The following is a 26,920-nucleotide window of genomic DNA, read 5'->3' as shown; positions in this document are numbered from 1 at the left end:
TTGCCTGCTCCATATTTTACTGCTCCTTCAATATATTCCATTCTGTCTTTCCCCAACTCAATTTCTCCCCAGTTTCTCTACCTCCTCCATACTCTATCCTTGAAATAATTTATCTACCTGAGTATGAAAGAACATAGGAATCATGCTGAAACAAGTCTGTGCACGTTTTGCATGTCTCAAGGTTACTCATGTACAGTTGTGGCTCAGTGCAAGTCTAACATTCCAAGAGACAGGATGGCAGGAGAGTCCTCGTTAGTATAATGGGTGAATCAAGTAAGAAACTGCAAGATTTTGTAGCACTGTTCAGTGATAAAATTTCTCACAAAAGAAGGGAAAAAGCCAAAGAAGATCTATGAATGCATGACTGCAGTTTATGGTGAGTCTTCTCCATCATCCTACAAAGTAAAATGTTGGAGCAAGCAGTTTAAGTGGGGTAGAGAATTCATTGAAGATGACCCCTCACACTGGAAGGCCTGTGGAAGAAAGTTCCACAGAAATGTGCAAGAAATTTGAGGATTTAATTTTGTCAGATAGACAAATTAAGGTTTCTCAAATAGCTGAAGAAATGAGCAACTCAGCAGGTATAGTTTGGAAAATAATTCATGAAAAGTTGGGCATGTCCAAGGTTAGTGCGAGATGGGTTCCAAGAATGCTGATGCCATGTCAGAAGGCCACAAAGCTCCAGTACTGTCAGGAGAACTTGGAAATGCTCCATGAGGACCAAGTTAATTTTTTTCATCATTTGGTGACTGGAGATGACACTCAGGTCTATCACAGAGATCCTGAGTCCAAAACAGAGTCAATGCAGTAGAAGCCCAAGTCAGCCCCCACCCTCAAAAAAGTTTGACAAAAAAATCTGCAGGCAAGGTCATGGCAATTGTCTTCTGGGATGATGGACTTTTGCTTCTGGAGTTCATGGCACACAAGATAACCATAACCAGGGAGAGTTACGCCAACACAATGATCACTTTGCAGGAGTCAATCAAGGAGAAAAGACGAGGAGAACTCACAGCAGCCATGCTGCTTCTTTATGACAATGCACTGATGCACATGTCATGACAATCACAAGCTGCCATCCAAGAATGTGGGTTTGAACAGCCGAACCATCCACCCTATAGTCCTGACCTGGCTCCCTCGGATTATTTCCTGTTCCGACTTTTGAAGAAATTTCTCCATGGACAGCAGTGATATCAAAGAAGCTGTGGTATCTTGGTTTGAAGGTCAAACACAAGAATTCTTTTCAAAGAGACTAAAGTCATTGCAGAAAATGTGAATGACGTGAATGCAGCTATCAGGGGACTATATTGAAAAATAAAACAAAAAATTTTTTTTAACTCTTTTCTTTCCTTCTGAGGTAGATAAATTATTGATTGTCCCTCGTATATACCGTACACTTCCCCATCTCTCCTACCAGTTAAACCCCCTTGAAATCATACCTCTCCTTGGGTATTTACCCCATCCTTCTAGTGGCTTGATGACAGTTTTTCTACAGCACTGCAAAGCTTTATGTGAGTTTAAGCGGCATTGTGCCTATTTCCCCAATGCTATTTTCAATCTTGCAGGAATAACATGAGAGACTGGCTAACTACCACAGTGCAGGACCCAAAGAAAGAATTCCATAGGTGGTGCCAACAGCAAGCTTCCAATGAAGAATGGGGGATAGATGCAGAGGGCTGCATTTAAGGTCAATAGGTGCTAGCACAATTCCCTGGGCCTTACAAAGAACAGTTCTAGTGGATATGTACAAAGACCATTCATAATCACCATTTTAATAAACATTTAAAAACTAAAGATAGTCTAAAAACCATAATGATAAATTTACAGAAATTGTATGCGTTTTTAAGCAGATTTAAATTGAAAAAATTGAACCCCACACTCTCCAATATTAAATGAACATTTAACAACACTATGATTTCTTGTGTTACTAGAAACAATTTCAAATTCTTGCTTGCCACTGTTAGATCTGTCTTTCCTAGAAAAAAAAATCCTATGAGTCACAAGGTTTTGCCATGCCTTACAAAGATAAGGTCTATAGTCTATATCAGTGTTATACTGGCGTTCCACTAAAAGAGAAGGTCCTTCCATCTGATTTGAAGATTTTTGCATGATGGCTTGAGTTGATGCAAAAAGTACTAACTGATATTCTTTAAGGAGCTTCCCAAGAAATTCAGTGCATTTCTTTAGATTAGCTTCTTGTATGTAAAAACTTTCTCCACCATTATTTCTGTCTATCCAGTAAAAAGCTGATATACTGTCTAAAATCAAAAGGCATAGTGAAGGGTGACTGCAAATCATGCTTTCCAGATAGTGAAGTGTGAGCAACAACTGAATACTACTACTACAGTATACCAAAAAAAATCTACTAAGGCACTGTTTTACTATCTCTTCTGTGCTTTGCGACAGTCTGCGTTCAAGAATAGTAACAAGCCGAAGCATATCAAAATGATAGTCCATGTCAATGAACAGGACTTCTACTTGTAGCCCTCCTTCAGATTTTGGCAGGATGCAGCGTGTAAGCAGATGATAAAACATTTCTGTTTTTCCTGTTCCTTCTGGACCATACAACTCAATGACATCTCCTGTTCAAAACAAATGGGCAGGACATATGCAATCAGAAGTGATGTAGACATTTTACAAAATAAATCATATGAACAGAAATATTTGAGCTGTCATAGTCCCTATTACTGTTGACATTAAAATAGCTTTAAAAAATTACTATGATTTCTTTACATGCATAGCTAGTTGTCTAATAATTTTATTCTAGTAGCCTTATACTAGACCAGACTAAACTAGCATTGTATTACCTGCTGAGGTGAGATAAATTTCTAAGAAGTGGGGCTGTTATAGTGATCATATAGCTCCATGTGAAAGGTGACACCTTTATTACATTACAGTGGTGCCTCACACAACGAACTTAATCCGTTCCAGGAGCAAGTTTGTTATGTGAAACGTTCGTTGTGTGAAACGCGTTTTCCCATAAGAATACATGTAAAACAAAATAATTCGTTCTGCAGCCCTGTTTTCCCATAAGAATACATGTAAAACAAAATAATTCGTTCTGCAGCCCTACATTTCCCTCCCTCCACCTCACCTTATATGCAGAGATTGCCAGCTTTCTTTTTCACCCAGCCGCACGCTTTCAAAAAGCTGTGCACGCGCAGCTGCTGAAGTTGATCAATGTTCTCTCTCCTGCAACTTCCGGTTTCCGGTTGCGTCAGAGGAGAAGATTGAACAACAGAGCATGCGCGCATGTGCTGCTCTTTGAAAGTGTGTGGCTGGCCGAAAAAGAAAGCCGGAAAACTCGGCATCTAAGGTAAGGTGGAGGGAGATGATGGAACACTGCATTCAGACAGGAGGGTGCTGCTGTTCCCGGCTCACATTAGGAAGCGGCGAGAGTAGTTCCGCCCCCCCCCCGGGCCCCTCGGGCGACTTCGTTGTGTGAAACGAAGTTCGTTATAGGGAGCAAGACAAAAAGTTCGTTATGCGCAGCGTTCGCTGTGCGAGGCGTCCGTTATGCGAGGCACCACTGTATATGAATTCTTATATACCACAACTACCTAACGGTTATGTGTGGTTAACAACTAAAATATACTAACCATTCGAAGTATGATCACAATAAATTAGTCAAAATATTTACCAAACAGGTGAGTTTTCAATGATTTTCTAAAAACTAGATAAGAAGTAGAGATTGATATATAGGTACTAACTTGTTTGTCCAACATAGCTGCCAAATATGCCAAAGTTTTACTAAGGAATCGTTTATAAACACATCTCTTCAAAGACGGGATGTCAAAAAATTGTATCTCAGGCAGGTGTTTTCTATTAGTAAAGTTGAAGCGATCAAGAAGGTAGTTGGTAAGAGTCCATTCAAAGCCTTAAAGCATACACAACCGAATTTGAGAACTATTCTGGCTTCTATTGTCAACCAGTGCAGTCTATAGTAATACTGCAATACATAATCTGATCTTTTCAATCCAAAAATCAGCCGTACTGAAGTATTTTGAATAATCTGCAACCTTTTTACATTTTTATTAGAAATCGACAGATAGAGAATATTGCAGTAATCTAATGTACTCAGAATGAGAGACTCTACCAACAATCTGAATGAGAAGAAATCAAAGTAAGGTTTAATTGCACTTAATTTCCATAATAGAAAGTAAGATTTTTTTAACTAAAGAAGTAATATGGAAATCAAAAGACAATTTACGATCAAGGTAGACTTCAAAGATTTTTAAAGTCGGTAAGATGGAATAAATAGTACCGTTTAAATTTATTGAGTTTTCCTTGATCGTATCAGATGGAATGCAAGGAAAAATTTTGTCTTGTCTGGGTTGAGTTTCAACCTAAAGTCATTCATCCATTTGATTGAATGAAAGTCAAAGTATCATTGTAAGAGCTGTCAATGGTACTACTATGGCTTTATCATCTTCATAACTATATAGCTTTACTCCCAGGGATGAAATTCGAGATCCAAGTGGAGCTAAGTAAAGATTAAAAAGCGTGGAAGATAATGGGGAGCCCTGAGGGACTCCACATAAATGCTTCCATTTGTAAGAGAAAGAATTGTTTAAATGAACTTGGTAAAAACGGTTTGTCAATTCAAGTTAAACCAATTCAAGACATTACTTGACACTCCAATGGCACCCAAACAGCCCAGTAAGATATGGTGATCTACAAGATCAAAGGCACTGCTAAGACCAAATTGCATGATCAAAGCACTAGTATCTATACTAAACAACTGATAAAGAGCAAGGAGGCCAACACTGTACTATAGTGTGGGCAAAAGCCAGATTGAGTAGGATGTAAAATTAGGAAATGTGCTAAGTAGATATTAAGCGTTATGTTCACTATCCCTTCATTAAGTTTTACCAAAAAAGGGATTCCAGCAATTGGCCTATAATTACTTACAAGAGATGTTGGGCATTTGTGATCTTTAACAATCGGAGTAATTACAATATGACCTAAGATTTTGAATATAAGAATAGCCTTACTGGGTCAGACCAATGGTCCATCAAGCCCAGTAGCCTGTTCTCATGGTGGCCAATCCAGGTCACCAGTACCTGGCCAAAACCCAAGGAGTAGCAATATTCCATGTTACCGATCTAGGGCAAGCAGTGGCTTCCCCCATGTCTCTCTCAATAACAAACTATGGACTTTTCCTCCAGGAAATTGTCCAAACCTTTCTTAAAACCTGAATCTTCCCAGGTTTTTCCAATTGCAGCAAAATGGTGCCTGCTGACTGCGTGGGAAGAACAGAGTTAGAAGCAGCTGGCTGACCAGACATCAGAGGGAAGGCTTCCGGGTCTGTCATGGGCAGCGTGCAGGAGCTACTGCTCGCAGCTTTGTGAAGAGAAGTGCGGCTGGGAGAAGGAAGCTGGCCAAAGGAGGTAAACATTCATGGGAGGGAGGGATGAATTTAGGATACAGTGCAGAGGGATGGAAGGACATGAGAGGTATTTTGGGATACAGAAGGGAGGAAGAGGGGCTTGTTGACACAGGGAGAAGCAGACCCCGGTTCATAAGTACTAGTCCAATATAAGTCTGATGTTCTTAACCCGGGGACTGCCTGTAGTTCAAGTGTGTGTGGGTGATGTTTGTATATGATTGAGGATGGGTGTCTGTTACAAAGTGTTGATATGGCTGCATGTTGGTAATGTTATGTGTTTCTTTGTAAACACCCTTTTGCTTTCCTCTTTTATGGCTCTCTCCCTCTTTCCATTATTTTGCCACTGTAGAAGACTTTGCTGCTCCCTAAAAGCATTCTCCCTCACTCTCTGCCCTACCCCCCACCCCCTGTCACAACAGCTTTTCCTTCTCACCCTTGTTCCCATCAAATACTCCCTTTTCTCATCTGGGAAATTTCTTCTGCTCAACCAGGCCTCCATTTCTCTCTCTTCCACTCTTTCCCATCTCCCATCAGGGGCTCTATATCCCTATCAAGGCACTCTCCTTTCCCCCTTTCAAATCAGATCCCCTCTGTGTCCTATGAAGCAACCCTGGCTTTTCAAAGCCCTTTCTCTGTCAAGTTCACAACCCTTTTTTATCCTCCAGCCCTCATCCCCTACTAAAGGTGTTTCCAAGCCTTTCTTTATCCCCCTTTCCTATGATCAGGTCCCCTCCTCTCTTCAATTCAGGCATCCCAAACAGGCCAACCCACCTGCTTTTCCTTGAAGGTTTTCATGGAAGCTCAAGAAGATATAGCAAACCTCCTGCAAGTGTGCTCATTAATTATACAGAAAATTATATATATACACATAATTGCATAATTGCTTGAGGTGTACCTGTAGTATGTATATTAACTAGTCTTTAAGCCCATTACATTAACGGGTGCTAGAATATATGTCTGTCTGTCTTTCTTTCTGTCTCTCTCCCTACCCCTGTCTCTTTCTTCCTTTCTTTCTGTCTTTCTCCCTCTCGCTGTCCCTTTTTGTCTGTCTGTCTTTCTGTCTCTCTTCATGCCCCTGTCTCTTTCTATCTGTCTCCCTCCCGCTATCTTTCTTTCTCTCTCCCTCCCGCTGTCTGTCTTTCTGTCTCTCTCCCTGCTCCCTGTGCAGCAGCATTTTCTTCCCCCCCCCCACTTCCCTGTGCAGCAGCAGCATTCCCTCCCCCTCCACTTCCCTGTGCAGCAGCAGCAGTGGTATTTTCCTCCCCACTTCCTTTTTTTTTTCCTCAATAGTTGTCTGTCCTATTACCTGCCTCCTCCGTCTCCAGTTGTCCTTTACCATTGCTTTCCCCTCCCCAATTTTCCAATTAATACTCCGCATCTCCCTGCTTCTTCACAGTCTTTCTCCTCAACTATCTCTTACCATCTATTATTCTACGTCCTCTTGCTGAGGTGTTCCTAATCTTCTATATCTGTTAGCTGGATAAGACAGGGACAAAACCAGAGGCTGAAGCCTTGACAGTGACAGTCCTGCCTGCATTTAGGGTTTTATGCTTATTTACTGTGTGCTATCTTATGCCAATCAGCAATGTGTATTATTATTCTTACTATAGAACTATCCTCCTTGACCTTCTCTCCATCTTTCTCCCTTCCCAATAAGCAACAAATCATTTCTCTCAACTCTGCTGGAACCTTTCTGCTTCTGCTAACCCTTTGTCAATTCTCCTTTTCTGTGTCTATCTCCTTCAGTTCCAAACGTTTCTTTGCCCCATTCCTTTATAATTGCCAAGAATTGAATGATAGGCTTCAGCTCTTCCGCCGCGGCCTGCAGCCGCCGACAGCCGCCGCTGCGGCCTGCAGCCACCTTCAGCCGCCGCTGCGGCCTGCAGCCGCCAACAGCTGCCGCAACCAACATCCGCCTCGGGGGATTCTCGCGCATGCGCACTCCTACCTGCGGTGCCCTACAGCGCACGGAAAACGGGAGCATGCAGGTGGGAGTGCGCATGCGAGCTTAGGGCTTTATTATATTAGATAATACAAATAAGGTTATGGATTGAGCATTTGACTTTTAAGAAATTACTTAAGCGTCAACAAATAACTGTCTTATTTCTGACATGGCTTAATAGTTTATTAATCTGAAATTGCTGTATGATTGGCTATGGCCACAGAATTTTTCTGATATCGCCATGGGTGACATTTGATGTTATATTCATATGTTTGTATGTCGATATTGAGTTTTTGTTTATTGTATTTGTGTTTCATATTTTATGTATGTAAATTTTGTAAACCACTGAGTTTTTGGCGGTATATAAATTTTTAAAATAAATAAATAATAGGAATTCTTTAATGGAATAAGCATTCAGAATGTACCTTATTTGCCCTCCCTTTTACAAAAACATGAAAGCGGTTTTTAGCGCCGGCCGGCGCATCGAATGTTCTGCGCTGCTCCCGACGCTCATAGAGGTCCTATGATTGTTGGAAGCAGTGCAGAGCATTCAGCACACCAGCCTATGCTAAAAACCACTTTCATGGTTTTGTAAAAGGGGGGATTAATAATGGTTAGATATCTTTGGAAAACTCTTTAAGACAAATAATGAAACTGTGGTAAATTTAAAATAAAAGTAATATTGAATACTGTCCAAAATAACTTCAAATATGAGATGTATTTATAAATACATAGCTTAGTACAGAACTTTTTTTTTTTTTTTTACCATGGATGGGGAATCCTTCCTCAGTAAAAAGCAAAGGCTCAAGATTTTTCAGAGAACTTCTGCCCTCAAGTCGAGCAAGCAGCTTTGGGAGGAAAAAAAGAGACATATTATTAAAAGCACCGAGAACAAGTAAAATCTTCAGACTGATACTATCAATCACCCATTTAAAATTGATCATATGCCAATGGAAGATTAGATTCTTACCTCAATAATCTTCTTTCTATTAGATGTCTGGGAGTCCTGTATCCTAAATTATCTTCAAAAAGCCTAAGTTTTTTGCAGAAAAATGTCATTTACATCTTTCAGCTCCGCCTCCTTCCTCAGTAGGCTGACCCCTGTCTATTCAGTTAGTACTGGAGGAACAGGCTTCACGCATTGATGGTATGGGAATCTTATGGAGCTTGTATGCACCCCAAAAGACAAAAAAAAGTTTCTTTCGACAAGCAACCAAGCAATGAATGGATTTCAGAAAGCAAGTAGGTGGAGATGAGCTTGGGAATGGGGCTATGGGATGGGGGGTTTTAGTGTGGGTTTGGGATTTCAGTTTGTCTTAAAGGATGGGAAACTATAAGAGTCCAGGTACCCCATCTTGGGTATACTGCAACAGATTTACAGGTGATTTCCTTTCCTTTTGAGAGGGATGAGAAAGCAGAATTTAAGAACTATGTTCTGTGTTCTTTACAACTTTTGTATTTTGCATTACAGTACAGAAAAACCTTGGTTTGTGAGCATAATTCATTCCAAAAGCATGTTTGTAATCCAAAGCACTTGTATATCAAAGCAAATTTCCACATAAGAAATAATGGAAACTTAGACGATTTGTTCCACAACCCAAAAACTTTAATACAAAATACTATACGTACTTGTATTGCAAGACCTTGCTCATTTAGAACAGTCACTGCACTCCTTCAGCGTCAGAGAGAGAAGAACCATTGGCTCAGTTGTGATGTGTGTATACTGTATGTACTTGTATTGCAAGACATTGCTTGTATACCAAGTTATAATTTAATAAAGTGTTTTGCTTGTCTTGCAAAACACTTGCAAACCAAGTTACTTGCAATCCAAAGTTTTACTGTATTTGTTTTTATTTGACCAAGATTGCTGTTTATGTATGTGTTCAAATTTTCTTTAATAAAAATAATTTACATAAACGAGCACATCAATCAGACTTGACCTCTACTAGACTATGGCACTATGAGACTTATTCTGCAACCCCACCACTCATATTTATAAAATTTCTGCCTAGCCCTGCTGTTATGGCAGTTCTTGATCGGTAGTGGCAGACTGTTACCTGCTCTAGAACTCAGTATGCATGCATTATTTATCCAGATGATGTCATCGCTGCATGATGGCAGGGAGACCATAAAACAGACACTGAAATATTTTAAATGTGATACTGTGCAACAAACATATCCCCCTTTTATGAAGCTGCGTTAAGCTTTTTTTTATTGCTGGCTTTGATTCCAAAATGCACACATCTCTGTTACCTTCTACCAGTCTTTTAAATTTGCAGGAACTTCAGGTAGCAGAAGACAATAAACCTGTTAAATCTTCACTAAAACTTCCTTGCTTGCATTGTCCTCTCAGAAAAAAACAAGTTTCCTTCTGTACATTGCCCAGAATACTTAATGGACTAATTTACTATATATTTTAACCCAATGTGTAACCATGCCTTCCTAGCAAGTTTAATCGTTCAATCCCTCTGTGCCATTAATGTTCAAGCACATCCCTTGGTAACTGTGATACTAGGCTTTCTGAATTGCCCCCCCCCCCCCCCCCCCGAAATAAGTAACAAATGTTGTTTTTTATTTACTAGGGTTATATTTATGATGTCAAAAAAGAGAACACATGAACCCACCCCATCCCACCTCCATTTTTAAAAATAGTAGTACAGTACATCAATTGCTGAATACATAAGTAAACACAGTACTCCCCCGAAATTCGTGGGGGTTCCGTTCCAGTAAAGGGCAGCTGGAGAGGCAGGAGAGGGTAGCTGGAGAGTTAGCGGGTGAAGAAAATCACTCGCGGTCTACTCCGACCGCTTCTTCCTGTAGTAAAGTCGGGCTACACCAATCAGGAGCTGCTTTGACACGCAGCTCCTGATTGGTGTATCCCAACTTTACTACAGGAAGAAGCGGTCAGAGGAGACCATGAATGAGCAAGTCTGTGATTCACGAATTCGCAGGGGAACACTGTACAATAGAAAGATAGGTTAGATCAGGGGGTGGTAAATATTTTTTGTAAAGGGCCAAATAGTAAATATTTTCATTTCTGCAGGCCAAGGGGCAAACTCAAGGATATTTTTGTAGATAGGCTTACTTAAATAAGCAAAAAATGAGTTTTTACAAAGTTATTGAACAAACCAAAAAGGCAGTGTGGCACAAAGCTGCCTAAAAAGCAAGTAGTCTATGCTTAGTTCCTTTAGGATATTCCAATCCTGCAAAAGGAACAACTGGTTATATTTCTTGCATCACCTCAAAATTAGAAAAATAAAAAAGCAACCCAACGGATTCCTCAAAAGGAGGACTTGTCCAGGGAAACCCAGACATCTGGTAACATTATTACTAAGCTGCATTAACTGTTAATAAGTAATTAACATGCATTAACAGTTACTGCAGCACCTTAGCAGTTAGCTATTTAGAGAATGACACGAGACAAATGTGTCCCCATTCCCGTAGGATCTATCTCAGTGGTCTCAAACTCGCAGCCTGCCAGATACTATTTGAGGCCCTCGATATGTTTATCATAATCACAAAATAAAATAAAAAAGTTTCTTGATCATATGTCTCTTTAGCTATAAATTACAATATTATTATTAAGACTTAGCCAAAAGGAAAGATTTATAAACTATAAAGAGTTTTACCTCATGCAAAATTGTCATTTCTTTAATAAGCAAAAAACAAAAGGAATTGACCCCAAAATATCCACAAAGAAGAAAATCCAGAAAAAACCAAAAAAACTCTGTGGAGTGACGATGTTCCCAAATGGACTTTATTTGAAAGTATCAAAGTTCCAAAGGTACACATTTCTTTAATAAAACATTAACTATTTTTTTTTGAGGCCGTCTAAGTACATACAAATCCAAAATGTGGCCCTGCAAAGGGTTTGAGTTTGAGACCATAAATCTATCTCCATCCCTGTCTCGGCCCTTGGAAGTCTGGATGGGCCATTTGGCCTTTATCTGCCATAATCTTTCTATATAAATATTTAGTGGAAAAGAAATTAGCAAGTGAGGACTACTTGCAATATGTAAGTGATCCTATGAAACAAATAGCTTACATGTAAATAATACCGAAATTTTGATAACGAATACATACATTCCAATGAAAATAAACATTTCATATTTAGTGGAAATTTTAAAAAGCTGTACATCCCTCTAACGTTTTCAGAATAAGAAGAAATTCTGTATATGATTAAAAAGAATACTTCACATTCAAAAAATAATTTCTACTATTTTGGTGCATATAAAGAGACGCCCTATTCCTGAGAAAAAGCACATATGACTTACACTAACTACCTCTGCAAGCTATTACATTTTATTGACATAGAAGACTCACTGAACTCATTCTCAGACACTTAAAGCTGTGTCACCCCCCCCCCCCCCTGCGGCAGACTTCAGCAAAGGAAGTAACCAGACTCATCAGTTTTTAGACCCTCAAGCAAAATCGATAGCACTGTTAAATGTTATGTCCTTTTGGTAGCTGAGCCGAACACGTCTGTTAATTTTTAAAAACTGAACAAATACAAGCACACAAAATACACTCTATGCCTGATAAACCGGCGCGCAGACGGGCCGCCCAGATGGGGGGAAGGGGGCTTTGACTGTACAGTATTGAGCATTCACAGTTCGGTTGGTAGAAGGCGGACTATAGCGGGGTTGGTGACCCTAAGGATAATACCTCCTCCCTTTTGCGCCTCGAGCACAAGGTTTTGGCTCGTTCACTGCTTGTTTACCTCAGTGCCTGACTCCCCCTTCCGGAAGTCGGTAGTCATGCCTAGAAAATACAGCACGTCGTCTTCCGCGACCCCGACGGACGCGAGGCCAGACACTACCGGTTAGCGTGCGCGCACGCGCAGGTTACGTCACAGCAGGACGGATGCATCCGAATGGTCAGTGGCCGGGTGGGTGGTGCTTGGCTGCGTAAGGGCTGGTTTTGCAACTGGAGAGCTTAGGAGCTTTTTGAGCGTCGGGGGTAGATGATTGCTTCCAAGTAACAGTCACCATAAAGAATTTATAGAATGGTGTATCTGGTTCATGATCTAAGAAGGAAAGTACTGGGGAGAAACGTAGCTAAGTTTTTAATGTCAGGGGAAGCAGACCTGTAAAATAGGCGTCTGTGAAACTTAAGGACTGATCTGGCAAACATTGGGATCGTTCCTATCCTCCAAATGAAGGTTTAAATCTCCCAATATAACCAAAATAGTAGTACAATATGAAATTATTTTATACAGATTCAGTTGAGATTTACCCCCAATAATTTATTTATTTAATTCATTTTCTATCCCGTCCTCCCCAGAGAGCTTAGAACGGGTTACAAGATAACGTACATATTAACCTTTACGTTCTCAGTTAACATTCACAGGTAATAATTGTTTACAGTTACATAATTCATTAGTTAACTGGTGCCTTACAGTTTGATATAAATATCATTTGCAGAGGGAATTTGGGTCTAAGTCAGTGTCTTGCAAACTTTGTAAATCTGCGGCACACTAAACGTAGTGGCCGCGGCTCAAAGCATGGGGAAGTGTGCGGACATCAATGCAATGATGGCATGTGCAGTGCATGCGTGATGTCATCACATTGATGTCCGCGCATGCGCAAAGGCCCTCCAGACAGGCCCTGAGCCACGACTGGGGGGTGCCAGCAGGTAAGACAAGAGAGATAGTTGGCTGGCACCGGCGCCTCTCCTCTCCAGCGTCATGTGGCACATCTGAAATCTCAGGAGGCACAGAGTTTGCGATACACTGGTCTAGGTGCTTTGTCATAAGGATACTGGATACAGTAGGGTTACCCAAGAGGTCGATTGCGATCGACCAGAAGATTGCAATGGCAACGCGAGTTGATCGTGGAGCCCATCCCCTCCACAAGCCTTCCCCCCACGTCAATTTTGATGTTGGAGAGGAAGTTCTGGGCCAGCCAATCGCTGCGTGGCCCAGAACTTCTTCTCCGATGTCAGAATTGACGTCGGGCGGGGGGAGAAGGCTAGTGGGCCCAGCGCAGGCCTGGCTTTTGCAGCTTCGGGAAACCAGGGAGAAAATGGCAGTGGTGGCTTGGGGGACAGGAAGAGAAAGAAAGGAAGGAAGAGGAGGGGGCAGGGAGAGAGGAAGAAAAAGTTGGGGGAGGGAATGGAATGTGTCGGGTGGCATGGGGCAGGCAGGGAGAGAGGAAGGAAAAGTTGGACTCATGGAGGGACAGAGAGAGATGTTGGTTGGGGAATGGAATGAGGTCGAGGAGAGGAAGCATGCAGGAGGAATAAAGAAAGAAAGATTGGATGCACAGTCAGAAGGAAGTGCAGCCAGAGACTCATGAAATCACCAGACAACAAAGGTAGGAAAAATTATTTTATTTTCAGTTTAGTGATCAGAATGTGTCCGTTTTGAGAATTTATATCTGCTGTCTATATTTTGCACTATGGCCCCCTTTTACTAAACCGCAATAGCGGTTTTTAGCGTAGGGAGCCTATGAGCATCAGGAGCAGCACGGGGCATTCAGCGCAGCTCCCTGCGCTAAAAACTGCTATTGTGGTGCATGGAGCAGCGGGGAGGGTGGGGTGCACACTGTGGTAATGCCGGGCACCACCCTCCCTTGCTATGCCATTGAGCCCATCAGGACAAGCAGGAGTACCTGATTACTATTCAGTGTATTTTAATGTGCCTTGATATCAGTGGAGGAAAGGCAGTACTGTATATCAAATAAAAATAACCATGACCATAACTATTGCTTGCCCTGGGATCAGTAGCATGAAATATTGCTACCATTTGAGTTTCTACCAGGAACATGTGACCTGTATTGACCACTGTTAAAAGTAGATTACTGGGCTAGATGGAATATTGGTCTGACCCAGTATGGCTATTTTTATGTTCTTTGTTGCCCATTTCTTTGGATTAATTTAGGGGCCCTTTACTAAGTTGTGCTAAGAAATGGGCTTATGTGGGGGTCTTTCTCATGCCTATTTCTAATGTGGCTGTAAATTCAGCCATGTTTTAAAATTGTCATTAGCATGCACCCTTTTAAAAATTTACCACAGGAGCATTTAACTGCCTCGTGTTTAGGAGGCAATAAAGGCCCCTGTGTTATGGATGCGTTAACTAATTAAAACATAAGAGTTGCCATACCAGGACTGACCAAAGGTCCATCAAGCCCAGAATCCTGTTTCTAACAGTAGCCAGCCCAGGTCACAAGCCCCTGACAAGATCCCGATTTTATGCTGCTTATCCTAGGACTACTACTACTATTAATTAATTCTATAGTGCTACCAGATGCATGCAGCGCTGCACAGAGTCACAAAGAGTAAGAAAACAGTCCTTGCTCGAAAGAGCTTACAATCTAAACAGTCAAGACAGACAAACAGAATGTCATGAAAATAGTTAAGGAGAACGGTTAATCAGCAGGCTGGGTTGGAGGGCAGAGGAGTAGGGTTAAGAATTGAAAGCTATATCAAAAAGGTGGGTTTTCAGTCTGCTTTTAAACAAGGGAAGGGGCTTGACGGACAAACTCGGGTAATTTATTCCAAGCATAGGGGGCAGCTAGATGAAAGGAATGAATTCTGGAATTGGCAGTGGAGGAGAAGGGTAACGTTAAGAGTGACTTATCTGAGGAATGGAGTTCTCTGGTAGGTATATAAAGAGAGAGAAGCGAGGAGAGATATTGAGGGGCAGCAGAATGAACACATGTAGGTCAGCAATAATATCTTGAACTTTATGCAATGGCAGATAGGGAGCCAGTGAAGTAACTTATGGAGAGGGGTGACATGAGCGTAGCAAGGTTGGTAGATGATGAGTCGCGCAGCAGAGTTTTGCACAGATTGCAAGGGGGAGCGGTGACACTGCAGGATACCAGTTAGGAGTAGATTGCAGTAATCTATGCGTGAGGTTATGAGAGCTTGAACAAGGGTCTGGGTTGTGTGCTCAGAGAAAAAGGGGTGAATTTTGGTGATATTGAAGAGATAGTAGCGACAGGTCTTAGCAGCTTGTTGGATATACATAGAAAATGAGAGGTCAGAATCGAAGACCACTCCTAGGTTGCGAGCAGAGGAGACAGGAACAATGACAGTATTATTTACAGAGATGGAGAAAGGAGGAGGAGGTTTAGGAGGAAAGAGTAGCAGCTCAGTCTTGGACATATTTAGTTTCAGATGACGGCTGGACATCCAGGCAGCAATGTCAGCCAAATAAGCAGAGCCTTTTTCTTGACAAGTCAATGAAGCCATCTGCGGTGGCGGCAAAAAAAGGGAACAGAATGCTAGGATTGTTTAAGAAGGTTGATCACAAACAGATCGGAGAAGGTTATCATAAGAACATAAGAACATAAGCAATGCCTCCACTGGATCAGACCCGAGGTCCATCTTGCCCAGCAGTCCACTCACGCGGCGGCCCAACAGGTCCAGGACCTGTGCAGAAGCCCTCTATATATATCCCTCTATCCCTTTCTCCAGCAGGAAATTGTCCAATCCTTTCTTGAACTCCAGTACCGTACTCTGTCCTATTACGTCCTCTGGAAGCGCATTCCAGGTGTCCACCACACGCTGGGTAAAGAAAAACTTCCTAGCATTGGTTTTGAATCTGCCTCCTTCCAACTTTTCCGAATGTCCTCTTGTTCATACTGGGCCATGGTACGCCACCACCTGGAATACTGCATCCAGCACTGGTCGCCGTACATGAAGAAGGACATTGTACTACTTGAAAGGGTCCAGAGAAAAGTGACTAAAGTGGTTAAGGGGCTGGAGGAGTTGCCGTACAGTGAGAGATTAAAGAAACAGGGCCTCTTCTTCCTTGAAAAGAGGAGACTGAGAGGGGACATGATCGAAATGGAAAAATTATGTCCTACTTGTTAATTTTCTTTCCTTTACATGCAGCAGATGAATCCAGAGACTAGTGGGATAGCACACATCTATCAGCAGGTGGAGATAGAGAACTGATTTGCAGGTATATATCTTGGATGGAGCCCCTCTTGCCAATTACTTAATGTCCAAGCTTCCGGACTATGCAGTTGCAACCTAGCCAACTTCTTTCCCATGAGCAAAATAAATCCTGACCCCAACCATGAGACAGCACCTGTGAGAAAAAATCCATGAACAATACCTATCGGGTGGGGCTGTGGATCCATCTGCTGCGTCTAAAGGAAAGAAAATTAACAGGTAGGACATAATTTTTCCTTCCTTAGCGCCATCAGCAGATGAATCCAGAGACTAGTAGGATGTAGCAAAGCAACCTCAACTCGGGTGGGGTGAACATGCCGCCTCTGCAAGCACCGAAGCACCTAAGGACGACTCCGCACGCTCCGCTACATCCAAGCGGTAATGCCTAGAAAACGTGTTGGAAGACGACCAAGTGGCCACCCTACAAATCTCCTCTAGGGAAAACCCCCTGGACTCTGCCCAAGAAGTAGCCATCGCACTCATCGAATGTGCATGTAGAGCCTCTGGCACCCACTTACCTGCTAACAAATAAGCAGAAGAAATAGCCTCTTGGACCCACTGAGCCACCGAGGCCTTAGAAGCCGCCATACCCTTTCTAGGATCCAAAAGAGCACAAAGAGGTAATCTGAATGCCGAAATTCATTAGTAACCTAAAGATAGTGCAAAAGCATTCTCCTTACATTGGGCAAGTGCAAGGCAGGAAACCTTGACCCCCCAATCCTTTTCCCGGAAGGACGGTAGAAAGAAGACCTGATGAACATGAAAAGGAGACACTACTTTTGGAAGAAAAGAAGGACCCGTCTGAATCGAAACTCTGGCCTCTGAAAAACGTAAGAACGGATCCCTGCAGGATAAAGCCTGCAACTCAGAAACCCGCCTGGCTGAAGCTAGGGCTACCAGAAAAATCGCCTTTAAGGTAACATCCTTGAGCATTGTGGTATCCAAAGGCACCCCTTGTAAACCTTTAAGGACCACCTTCAGACTCCAATCTGGACAGGGCCTCTGTAAAGGAGGCCTAATGCGGTTAACTACTTTAAGGAACCATATCACATCAGGGTGAGATCCTATGGACAAACCTGACACCTTCCCTCTGTAACAGGCAATAGCCGCTACTTGTACCCGAATGGAATTGTAGGCCAACCCTTTAACAACCCCTTCTTGCAGGAAGGAAAGAATCTGAGACAGGGAAGCCTGAAAAGGAGAAAACTCAATTTGAATGCACCAAGCTTCAAACACCCGCCGGATCCTAGCATAAGTCATAGAGGTAGACCTCTTCTTTGAATGCAGGAGAGTAGAGATAACCTGCTCGGAATACTCCCTAAGTTACAGCCTCGACTGTTCAATCGCCAGGCCATAAGACCACAGCAGAAAGGAGCATCTCCCTGAACCTACTCCAGTGGGACATAGATGGGCGTCCCCTGCCGCTGAAGCGGAGGGACCGGTAACCACCTCCCCGAGGAGTCTAACCTGAGGGCTGCGGACAACCCTGAAATATCCACCCCGCTGCGCTGGAGCTGCGAGCTGGACAAAGCTATACTTGCCCCTTTACAGTCCGGAGAGGAAACCCTCTCTACAGGCGCTATGGGGATCTCGGAGGACTGAGAGCCTACCCTACATCCTGAGCCTGCTCCCTGTGCCTGTTGGGGAGCCAGGGAACTGACAAGGGACTGAAAAGACATACCACCTGGAGTCCCCCTCTCCTGGGGAACCAAATGATCCCCTGGTGGGCCCTCCAAACCCCAGAATAGAGTCCCGGGCCCTTCCGACTGCAAGGAACCAGAACCCCTGGCCCCAAGGCTCACTGGCCTCAGAGTGAACATCTCACAATCTCCTATCCAGCCCCTGCTCACAGGGATGCCCAAAATGAATTTGCGCCTGGAAAAAAGCATTCTCAACCGTAACCTTCGTTCTCTACCCAGAAGACCTCCGGGCTCTATGTAATCTTGGCCCATTTCGCCAGCAATGAGGCCAGCCCCCCCCCCCCCCCATTCACTCGGCAGAAGGAGCCAAAATCCCATCATTGTGGAGGGCGTGAGGACTGAGGAGGATCTACCCTCAAGGCCAAGGGTTTGGCAGGGCGAGATGCCGCTGCGGGATCATCCCTACCAGCCTCTTACATCCATGTCCTGCACCCTGGCCTCCTTCCGGAACCGAACAGAGGTAGAGGACTCTCTGGGTAGGCAAAGTCCTCAGCCTCGGGCAACCTACACCTCTTGGCTGAAATGCTGTCCCTTGGGCTAGGCCACCCTCGCAGAACCCCCTACCTCCATCCGGGCTTGCCTTCTGCTGCAAAAACACCTTGTGCAGCAGAAGCACAAACTCCAGTAAGAGGTTACCGAAGGCTGCAAGCCCTTCCAGTGCTGCCGCTAATGCCGTTAGCACTTCTCCTGCCGCTGCAGCTGAGGTGCATGGCCGCGCCTTCAAAGTCGCGGCCAAATCCAGTCCTGCCTTCTCCCCAAGCATGTCTTTAGCACGGGGAGGAGGCGCACCTTTCGGTGCCAAAACAGCTGCTGCATTCGCGACTCCCGTGAAGCCTGCCGAACACAGCCCCGAAATAGAACTGCGCTTCCCGCACCGCGAACAATGCTTTACAGCTTCTTCTGCCATGTCTTCCCCCTCCCGGTAAAGAAAAATACAGGGGTACTCATGTGCTCCTGTCCTGAAAGACCCACTCCAGCACAAAGCCCCAACGCTGTACCGGCAAACCTGGTCCAAGCCAAATGGCAGGGTTTTTTTTCTTATGGGAAAGAAGCCCTCTGGACCAGGAAACTTTCTTCATGGGCGGCGGGAAGGGACCTGGGAAGGCCCAAGTGTTGCCCCCAAAGTCGGAACTGAAACCTGGCTTAACTGGAGCCAAAGCAGCAGGAGCAACAGCCTTCCACACAGGAGCCTCAGAGATCCAGGAACTGTCGGAACAGCAACCATCCAACCTGCTGAAGATAGAGCATACTGGTTGGCAAGAGGGGCTCCAACCAAGATATACACCTGCAAACCAGTTCTCTATTTCCACCTGCTGATAGATGTGTGCTATCCCACTAGTCTCTGGATTCAACTGCTGAGGGTGCTAAGGAAATTCAAGATAATGAAGGAAATAGACTTAGTAAATAAAAACAGGTTGTTCACCCTCTCCAAGGTAGAGAGAATGAGAGGGCACTCTCTAAAGTTAAAAGGAGATAGATTCCGTACAAACGTAAGGAAGTTCTTCTTCACCCAGAAAGTGGTAGAAATCTGGATCGCTCTTCTGGAGGATGTTATAGAGGAAAACACCCTCCAGGCAAAGTTAGACAAGTTCCTGATGAACCAGAACGTACGCAGGTAAGGCTAGACTCAGTTAGGGCACTGGTCTTTGACCTAAGGGCCGCTGAGGGAGTGGACTGCTGGACACGATGGACCACTGGTCTGACCCAGCAGCGATAATTCTTATGTTCTTATGACGTTAGGTGAAATTTCAGGTGTAGAGAGGTAGATCTGGGAGTCATCAGCATATAGGAGATACTGGAATATTGAATGACATGGGGAAAAAATTTGACCACATCACCACCCCGCAACTTCTGTCCCCACTCCATCCCCGCGACTACTATCCCCACAGCATCCATACAAGCCTCAGTACTGCAATATTTAGCTTATTCCTTCCTTATAAATCAAAGTTCTGGATGCTGAACTAGAGAAAGAGAAGTTCAGCTGGAAGGGCTTTGTTTATAAATTTTTATCAACACAACTAATATACTACTTTATCCTAAAGCAAAAAAATTAAAAAAATGGAAATTTTTTTTCTACCTTTGTTGTCTGGTTTCTGCTTTCCTCAACTTCTCATTCAATTCCTTCCATACACAGTCTGTCTTCTCTCAGCGTCTTCCATTTGCTCTGTTACTGTGCCTCTCCCTTCACCCCCCCCCCCATTGGTCTGGCACCCGTCTTCTTCCCTCTGCTCCCCCCATAGTCTGGCATCTCTGTCTTCTTCCCTTCCAGCGTCTTCTCTCCACTCTGTTCCCCATTTCCCTTCAGCGTCATCTCCCCACTCTGTCTTCCCCATTTCCCTTCAGCGCCTTCTCCCCACTCTGTCTTCCCCATTTCCCTTCAGCACCTTCTCCCCACTCTGTCTTCCCCATTTCCCTTCAGCGCCTTCTCCCCACTCTGTCTTCCCCATTTCCCTTCAGCGTCATCTCCCCACTCTGTCTTCCCCAATTCCCTTCAGCATCTTCTCTCCACTCTGTCTTCCCCATCCCCATTTCCCTCAGCGTCTTCTCCCCACTTGATCTTCCCCATTTCCCTTGTCTTCTCCCCACCACCACCACCACCACCACCCTTCCCTCTCGCCACCTCACCGCCCTTCTGCACCCCTCGTGCGGCCCGAGAATCTTCCTCCCTCCCCTTACCTTCGAGGCCCATGGTAAAGTAACTTGCTGAAACTGGCTGAGCCTGCCTGCAGTCGCGTGTGTGTGGGCGGGAGCTTCTCTGATGCAGTTGGAAGTTACGTCAGAGGAGAAGCATCTGCTCACACATATGCGACTGCAAGCTGACTCGGTCGGCTTTAGCAAGTTACTTTACTAATGCGCCGCGAAGGTAAGGGGGAGGGAGATAGATTCGGTAGGTAGGAAGGAGGTAAGGGGCCGCACGCATTCCCTCCATTAACTGCAGGGACAAGGCCATTCACCGCTCCATGGGGCAGTGGGTGGCCTTGTCTCCGTGCCCGCAGTGAGCACTTCCCCCCCTCACCGTTTTGGCGGGTTACCCGCAGCTAGACGCAGGTAACAGCCACCGTGTCATTCTCTATACTGGAAGCCATGAGAGGAGATCAGGGCACCAAGGGAAGAGGTGTAGAGAGAGAAAAGAAGAGAACCTAAGACAGAACCCTAGGGTACACCAACTGCTAGCAGCAGAAGAGGACTCACCAACACATACACTAAAGGTGCATTAGGAAAGATAGGAGACAAACCAGGAGAGGACAGATTCACGGAATCCAAACGAGGACAGCAAATCATAGTAACATAGAGTAAACTGTGATTTACAGTATCAAAGGCAGCAGACAGGTCAAGAAGAATAAGGATAGAGTAAAGGCCCTTAGATCTGGCCATGAACAAGTTAGCAGAATAAGCAGTCCAAGTCCATCTTAACAATGGTTTATGGTCTTGTTTTGGGACATTTTCCAAACCTTTTTTAAGCCTTGCTAAACTAACTTTCATCACATTCTCTGGCAATGAATTCCAGAGTTTAATTACACGTTGTGAAGAAATATTTTCTTTGGTTTATTTTAAATGTACTACTTTAAAGTTTCATCACATGCCCCCTCGCCCTAGTATTTTTTGGAAAGTGTAAACAAGTGATTCACATCTACCAGTTTCACTCCACTCAGTATTTTATAGATCTCTATTATATTTTCTCTGAGCAGTGGAGCAGTGGTGTAGCGAGGGTGAGTAGCACCTGGGGCTGTGGCACCCCTCCCACCCTCTTCTCCATCCTCCTACTCCTTCCCAACCCTCCCCTGCTGTGCCCGTGCCCCCTTCCCTTCCCCTCCCCTGTACCTCTTTAAATTTCCCAGCGCGAGTAGCATCACAAACTTGCTGCCTGCGTCATGTTGGCTCTCCTTCTGACATCACTTCCAAGGTGTGGAACCCGGAAGTGATGTCAGAGAGGGCTGACAGCAGCACAGGCATTAAGTTCGTGATACTGCTCGCACCGGGAAAATTAAAGAGATACGAGGGAAGGGGTGCATGCACACAGCACAGAGGGGTCAGAAAGGAGCTGGAGTGGAGAAGAGGGCAGGGTGCCACTCACCACGCCACTGGTCACTGATTAGTGCATCCATGTCCCACTCCCTGCCCCTCAAACTCCCCACCACCCCCAGTACCACGTGCATGCATGAACAGATGGCAAGACTAATGCAGAATGTTTTGGCCCAGTGGCTCTTTCTCTGATGTCACTTCTTAGGGCAGGTCTAGGAAGTGATGTCAGAGGATGAGCTAACACTGTCCTGAGCAGTAGGTTGGGGTTGCTGTGCTCACACCCCAAATGTTGGGGAGGACGGTTTCCGGTGCCCCTATCAAGATGGTAAATGGAGCACACCCCTTCCCCTGCACTACACCACTGTTTTGGCCCATCACACGTTAGGCCATTTTTGCTCTATACGGCACGTTAGAGCAGCTTAGTAAACGGGCCCCTTGGTTCTATTTATCTACTTTTATAAGTGAGGTTTCTGAGGAAGAAAAAAAAAAATTCTAAACCAATTTCAGAATCCCTACCAAAGCAGAGAGCACAGAGCTCAAAGCTGATGGAAATTCCGCTGCAAAACAGTAGATGTTGTGGTTATTTGAATACGGAATTTGATGGTCCGAGTTGGTTCTTTGACTTTGTGAAAGAGGCTGTCAGAGGCCTGTTACCCTGAAATGGTTGTCGGGGGACGGGCACAGCCGACGCTCAGAGAGCTGATTACCCGAAGACTGGCTTCTTCATTCGGAGCACTTGAAGAGTATTAGCCCGGGCTGACGATCAGCACTGGTCTTTGTAGGTGTAACGTTGTAGTGAGGAGCAGGAGCGGCTGCAGCGGTGGGGGTAGGAAGAACATCCGGGAGCATGAGCTCAGAGAGGCTGCCTCTGACTCTGGAAGCAGTGCAGCTGTCGGTAGGCTCGGAGGCGGGTTGCACGCGGCAGGGTCTTCGCCTCGCGGGGCTGGGAGCAGTGAAAACCCTTCTGTGTCTCGCGGCACGTGAAGGACTTCATGATCTGAACGGGGAGCGGCTTTTTCTTATCGATTCCTGGTGATGGCAGGGCACTTGCCTCCCTGTGTCATAGACTGTGGCACCGGGTAAGTGTGCAAGAATTAATTGCTGGAATACTTTAATCCCGGGCTTTACTTTTAGGTGTAGTATTGTAATAATTTAACAGGTTTCACGGCCCCCCCCCCCCAAAAAAAATCCCTTCCCCCAAATAAATGCTTTACTAAGCTAGGTATTGGAAAACTCTGAGTGCCGGCTATTTTTGGAGGTATATCGCGCTTGTTTCCAAGGTTGGTAGAGCAGCTTCTCTGGTTTCTTTTTTCACTCAGCTGTGAATCGTAGATAAATGAAAGCCACGTTTCACAGACATGTTAAGTCCCTTGAGAAATGATATATAAATAATGTAACACGGTCTGCAGGTGCTGTCTGTATAAATGAACTGGGGGATATTGCTAGTGCTAGATTTTTGATTGCAGTATCAGAATATCTTAGCAGTATTAACCTGAAGGTTTGCTTCCAAAGAGAACTTTTATCTTCATGTCCATTAATTTTTGGATTAGATTTTATGCAATGTTGTTTTTCACAAAACACAAAGGGCTCCTTTTATCAAGCTGCGCTAGCGGAGTTAACGCGCGCGACGTTTCATCACGTGCTAACCCCCGCGCTGGCCAAAAAACTACCGCCTGCTCAAGGGAGGCGGTAGCGGCTAGCGCAGCCAGCGGTTTAATGCCCAGCTTGATAAAAGGAGCTCAAAAGCTTTCAAAATGGGATAAAGAGCATCATTTTAATTGGAATTAAATTTTATTGAACATCAACCCACATTCTTTACAAACTTATTTTATCAGGTCTGATGTAAAACACCACATGTTTTTGATTTAGTTAACTTTTTTTCATTCCTAGTAAAGAATAGGAGAAAATGCCTTTACAAACTAGGCCTTAAATGTCATCAGGACGTTTATAAAACATATGATATTCCACAAAGCCTTATAACAAAACAAAATGATGTGAAACGCCCACATCTGTTTTATAAATTGAGTCTTATTTTCCGATTAGGTGAGTGGACTTTCAGTTATTAAAGCAGAAATCTGAATTTCTTTAGATAATCCAGTTGACTGTTTTAGAGGAGATAATAATGGAGACTAACGGGGATCTCAAGTGCTCACAGCCAGAGATTTGGTACGTTTTTCAAAGTCACTGACTAATATCGTGAGCTATCATCGGTCCCGTATATTTTCTCCATATCTATGCTAAGTGCATTTTTTAACTTTTTCGTCTTATTTTCCTTTTAATTAATCATTTAAATTATTCTTATAAATTATTTATAAAATCTATATAAGCATATATCTTCATACTCTGCTATTCCATATAGTGCAGGATTACTTAGCTTGTTTTTTCTTTTTTCTTGTTTCTCCTGGTAATTTATTCATTCACTTCTTTTTATTTCACTTCAATGTTAATTCACTTCTCTTCACTTCACTTCCACTTCACTTCTACGGAAGATCTCCGTTTCGCCCCCGAGCTTTAACGCGGGGCTTCATCAGGAAAGCGATAATCATTCACTCGCATTTATCCATAGCACACTCCTTACAAACCAGAGCTTCAGAGACACTCACTTCTACTCCGAGCTCCCCACATGTAAAGAACGTTCTTTACATGTGGGGAGCTCGGAGTAGAAGTGAGTGTCTCTGAAGCTCTGGTTTGTAAGGAGTGTGCTATGGATAAATGCGAGTGAATGATTATCGCTTTCCTGATGAAGCCCCGCGTTAAAGCTCGGGGGCGAAACGGAGATCTTCCGTAGAAGTGAAGTGGAAGTGAAGTGAAGAGAAGTGAATTAACATTGAAGTGAAATAAAAAGAAGTGAATGAATAAATTACCAGGAGAAACAAGAAAAAAGAAAAAACAAGCTAAGTAATCCTGCACTATATGGAATAGCAGAGTATGAAGATATATGCTTATATAGATTTTATAAATAATTTATAAGAATAATTTAAATGATTAATTAAAAGGAAAATAAGACGAAAAAGTTAAAAAATGCACTTAGCATAGATATGGAGAAAATATACGGGACCGATGATAGCTCACGATATTAGTCAGTGACTTTGAAAAACGTACCAAATCTCTGGCTGTGAGCACTTGAGATCCCCGTTAGTCTCCATTATTATCTTATGACAGTGCATAAAGTATTTGTGCGACAGCGCATTAAATTAAGTGGATAGTGTGTTTCACAAAATTATATTAAGTGGTGTTTTAGAGGAGACACATGTTGTTCATATGTATAAATGGCAGACTTGTGTGTATAATGCTATTTTGCATTTGTTAGTGACAGTATTGGAATTGTTACACACAGGAATTTAGAGGTTTGTGGAGGTGGATTTGTAGAATTCCTCCTGATATGTGCTATACTCATTTTAGAAGGGCGAAACAGATTTTATGTGCCAAATATAAATGTCAGACAGTATTTAATCCTGTCAGAAATCATGCACAATTTGCTGTGGACTTGTCTTTTTTGTTCTGGTGCTTGACAAGGTGTTTATTAGTAGAAATTTGATGGGGTTTGCTTTGTCCTCATTGTCACTCTAGCTAACCCCTTGCTTCTCTCTCTCCCTTTATTATTTTCAGTTCTTTAAAGCAATACTTTTCAAATCAGTCCTCAGAGATCACCTGACCAGTTGGGTTCTCAGGATATCCACAATGAATACGTATGAAAGAGATTTGCATGCACTGTCTTCCTGGTATGCAAATTTCTCTCATGTATATTCATTGTCGCTGTCCTGAAAATCTGATTAGTCAATGAGTACTGGGTTGAAAATCACAGATTTAAAGGCCATCTATCCTCTCACCTTTCTTCTATCCATTTGCTCTTGCTCTCTTTCCGTTTAGACTAGGTATATTTCTGTGACTGAAGGCTGGATTCTCTGATATCACCGGTACATAAAATCCGCCGGGTCGCTGTAGATATAATGGATGGCATGGGTGGATAGGAGGATGGAGAACTACCAGCAAATGCTACATCGTTGTGTCAATCATAGGCATGCCAGTGCTATTGCATGGAGGGGAGGTACAATCGTCAGCTTTCAACAAGCACATATGAGACGCACCTTTAATACATGTGCTCGAGATGCGTGCTTTTGAGATTTTTTTCCCATTACTATTTACTATAATTTATGTGAATACTGTGATTTAAAAATTTTTTTTATCATGAACCACACACAGCCTGAGATGCCTGAGATGCGCTTTTCACAATATTGGCACCCTTGCACCAGCCGATAATTTTTGGTCATTAAAAGTCAGCGCTTCATTTGGACAATCATCCGGCGATGATAGAGAATCGCCCAGAGTGCTTGTTTAAATATTAATGATCCCATTTTACTACCATTTTAATAGTAATGGCCTTGTTGTGCTACATTTGCATGGCAGAGTCAGAGGCTGCTGGGAAGCTCAGAAAAGACCACGGTGAGCCTTTCTGAGAATTGGCAGGTAAAATACTTGCGCGCTAAACCAGCTGGAACTGGTTTAGTGAACATCATAAAACGCACAGCGAGTTTTGAAAATCTGGCCCTGAGTGAATGTCTGTCTCTCTTTGGCACTAGTGATTGTGGCTATGTCTCAGTCGGAAATTAATGTTCTAATGCAGTAGTCCCCAACCCTTCCTGGAGGACCACCAGGCCAATCGGGTTTTCGGGCTAGCCCTAATAAATATGCATGGAGCAGATTTGCATGCCTGTCATTTCCATTATATGCAAATCTCTCTCATGCATATTCATTAGTGTTAGCTTGAAAACCTGATTGGCCTGGTGGTCCTCCAGGACAGGGTTGGGGACTACCGTTCTAATGAATCTTAAAGGGTTTGTGCATGGAACATTCAGGCCACAGAAAGGGCCATAAGAATGCATCAGTTCAGGAACTAGGTCTTAGGCCTGTAAATCCTATCTGAAAAAGTTTGCCTCAGGAGATTCTACTTAGACAAGCAGATCC

General features: G+C 43.6%; 2 protein-coding genes across 11 annotated transcripts in view; one reads left to right on the top strand and one right to left on the bottom strand.

Annotated features, from left to right (window-relative positions):
• Positions 1–1,738: 1,738 nt before the first annotated feature.
• On the bottom strand, positions 1,739–12,247 carry XRCC2 (X-ray repair cross complementing 2). Its single transcript, XM_033931652.1, has 3 exons — positions 12,049–12,247; positions 8,095–8,176; positions 1,739–2,579 (listed from the first exon to the last, which is right to left on the bottom strand). Exons 1-3 carry the CDS (start codon positions 12,085–12,087, stop codon positions 1,840–1,842), a joined length of 861 nt encoding a protein of 286 aa, XP_033787543.1. The 5' UTR covers positions 12,088–12,247; the 3' UTR covers positions 1,739–1,839.
• The window catches only part of ACTR3B (actin related protein 3B), a 107,287-nt gene continuing 92,484 nt past the window's right edge, over positions 12,118–26,920 (top strand). For 3 of the 10 annotated variants that reach the window (XR_004538183.1, XM_033931645.1, XM_033931644.1), the window contains exon 1: positions 22,316–23,034. Coding sequence is in view for 5 of the 10 variants with exons in the window: in XM_033931645.1 (XP_033787536.1) it covers positions 22,991–23,034 (44 nt within the window). In the remaining 5 variants the exon portion in view is untranslated. Of the gene's footprint in view, positions 12,205–12,273; positions 12,363–12,389; positions 12,678–22,192; positions 22,281–22,315; positions 23,035–23,167; positions 23,236–26,920 lie in introns of those variants that run through there. The other 7 variants (XM_033931646.1, XM_033931643.1, XM_033931649.1 and 4 more) reach the window with 7 other exon arrangements.

The sequence above is a fragment of the Geotrypetes seraphini genome, chromosome 2, assembly GCF_902459505.1.
Source record: "Geotrypetes seraphini chromosome 2, aGeoSer1.1, whole genome shotgun sequence".
NCBI classification, from domain to species: domain Eukaryota; kingdom Metazoa; phylum Chordata; class Amphibia; order Gymnophiona; family Dermophiidae; genus Geotrypetes; species Geotrypetes seraphini.
Note: the sequence above shows the minus strand (reverse complement) of the source record. Positions and strands in the feature narration are given on the sequence as shown.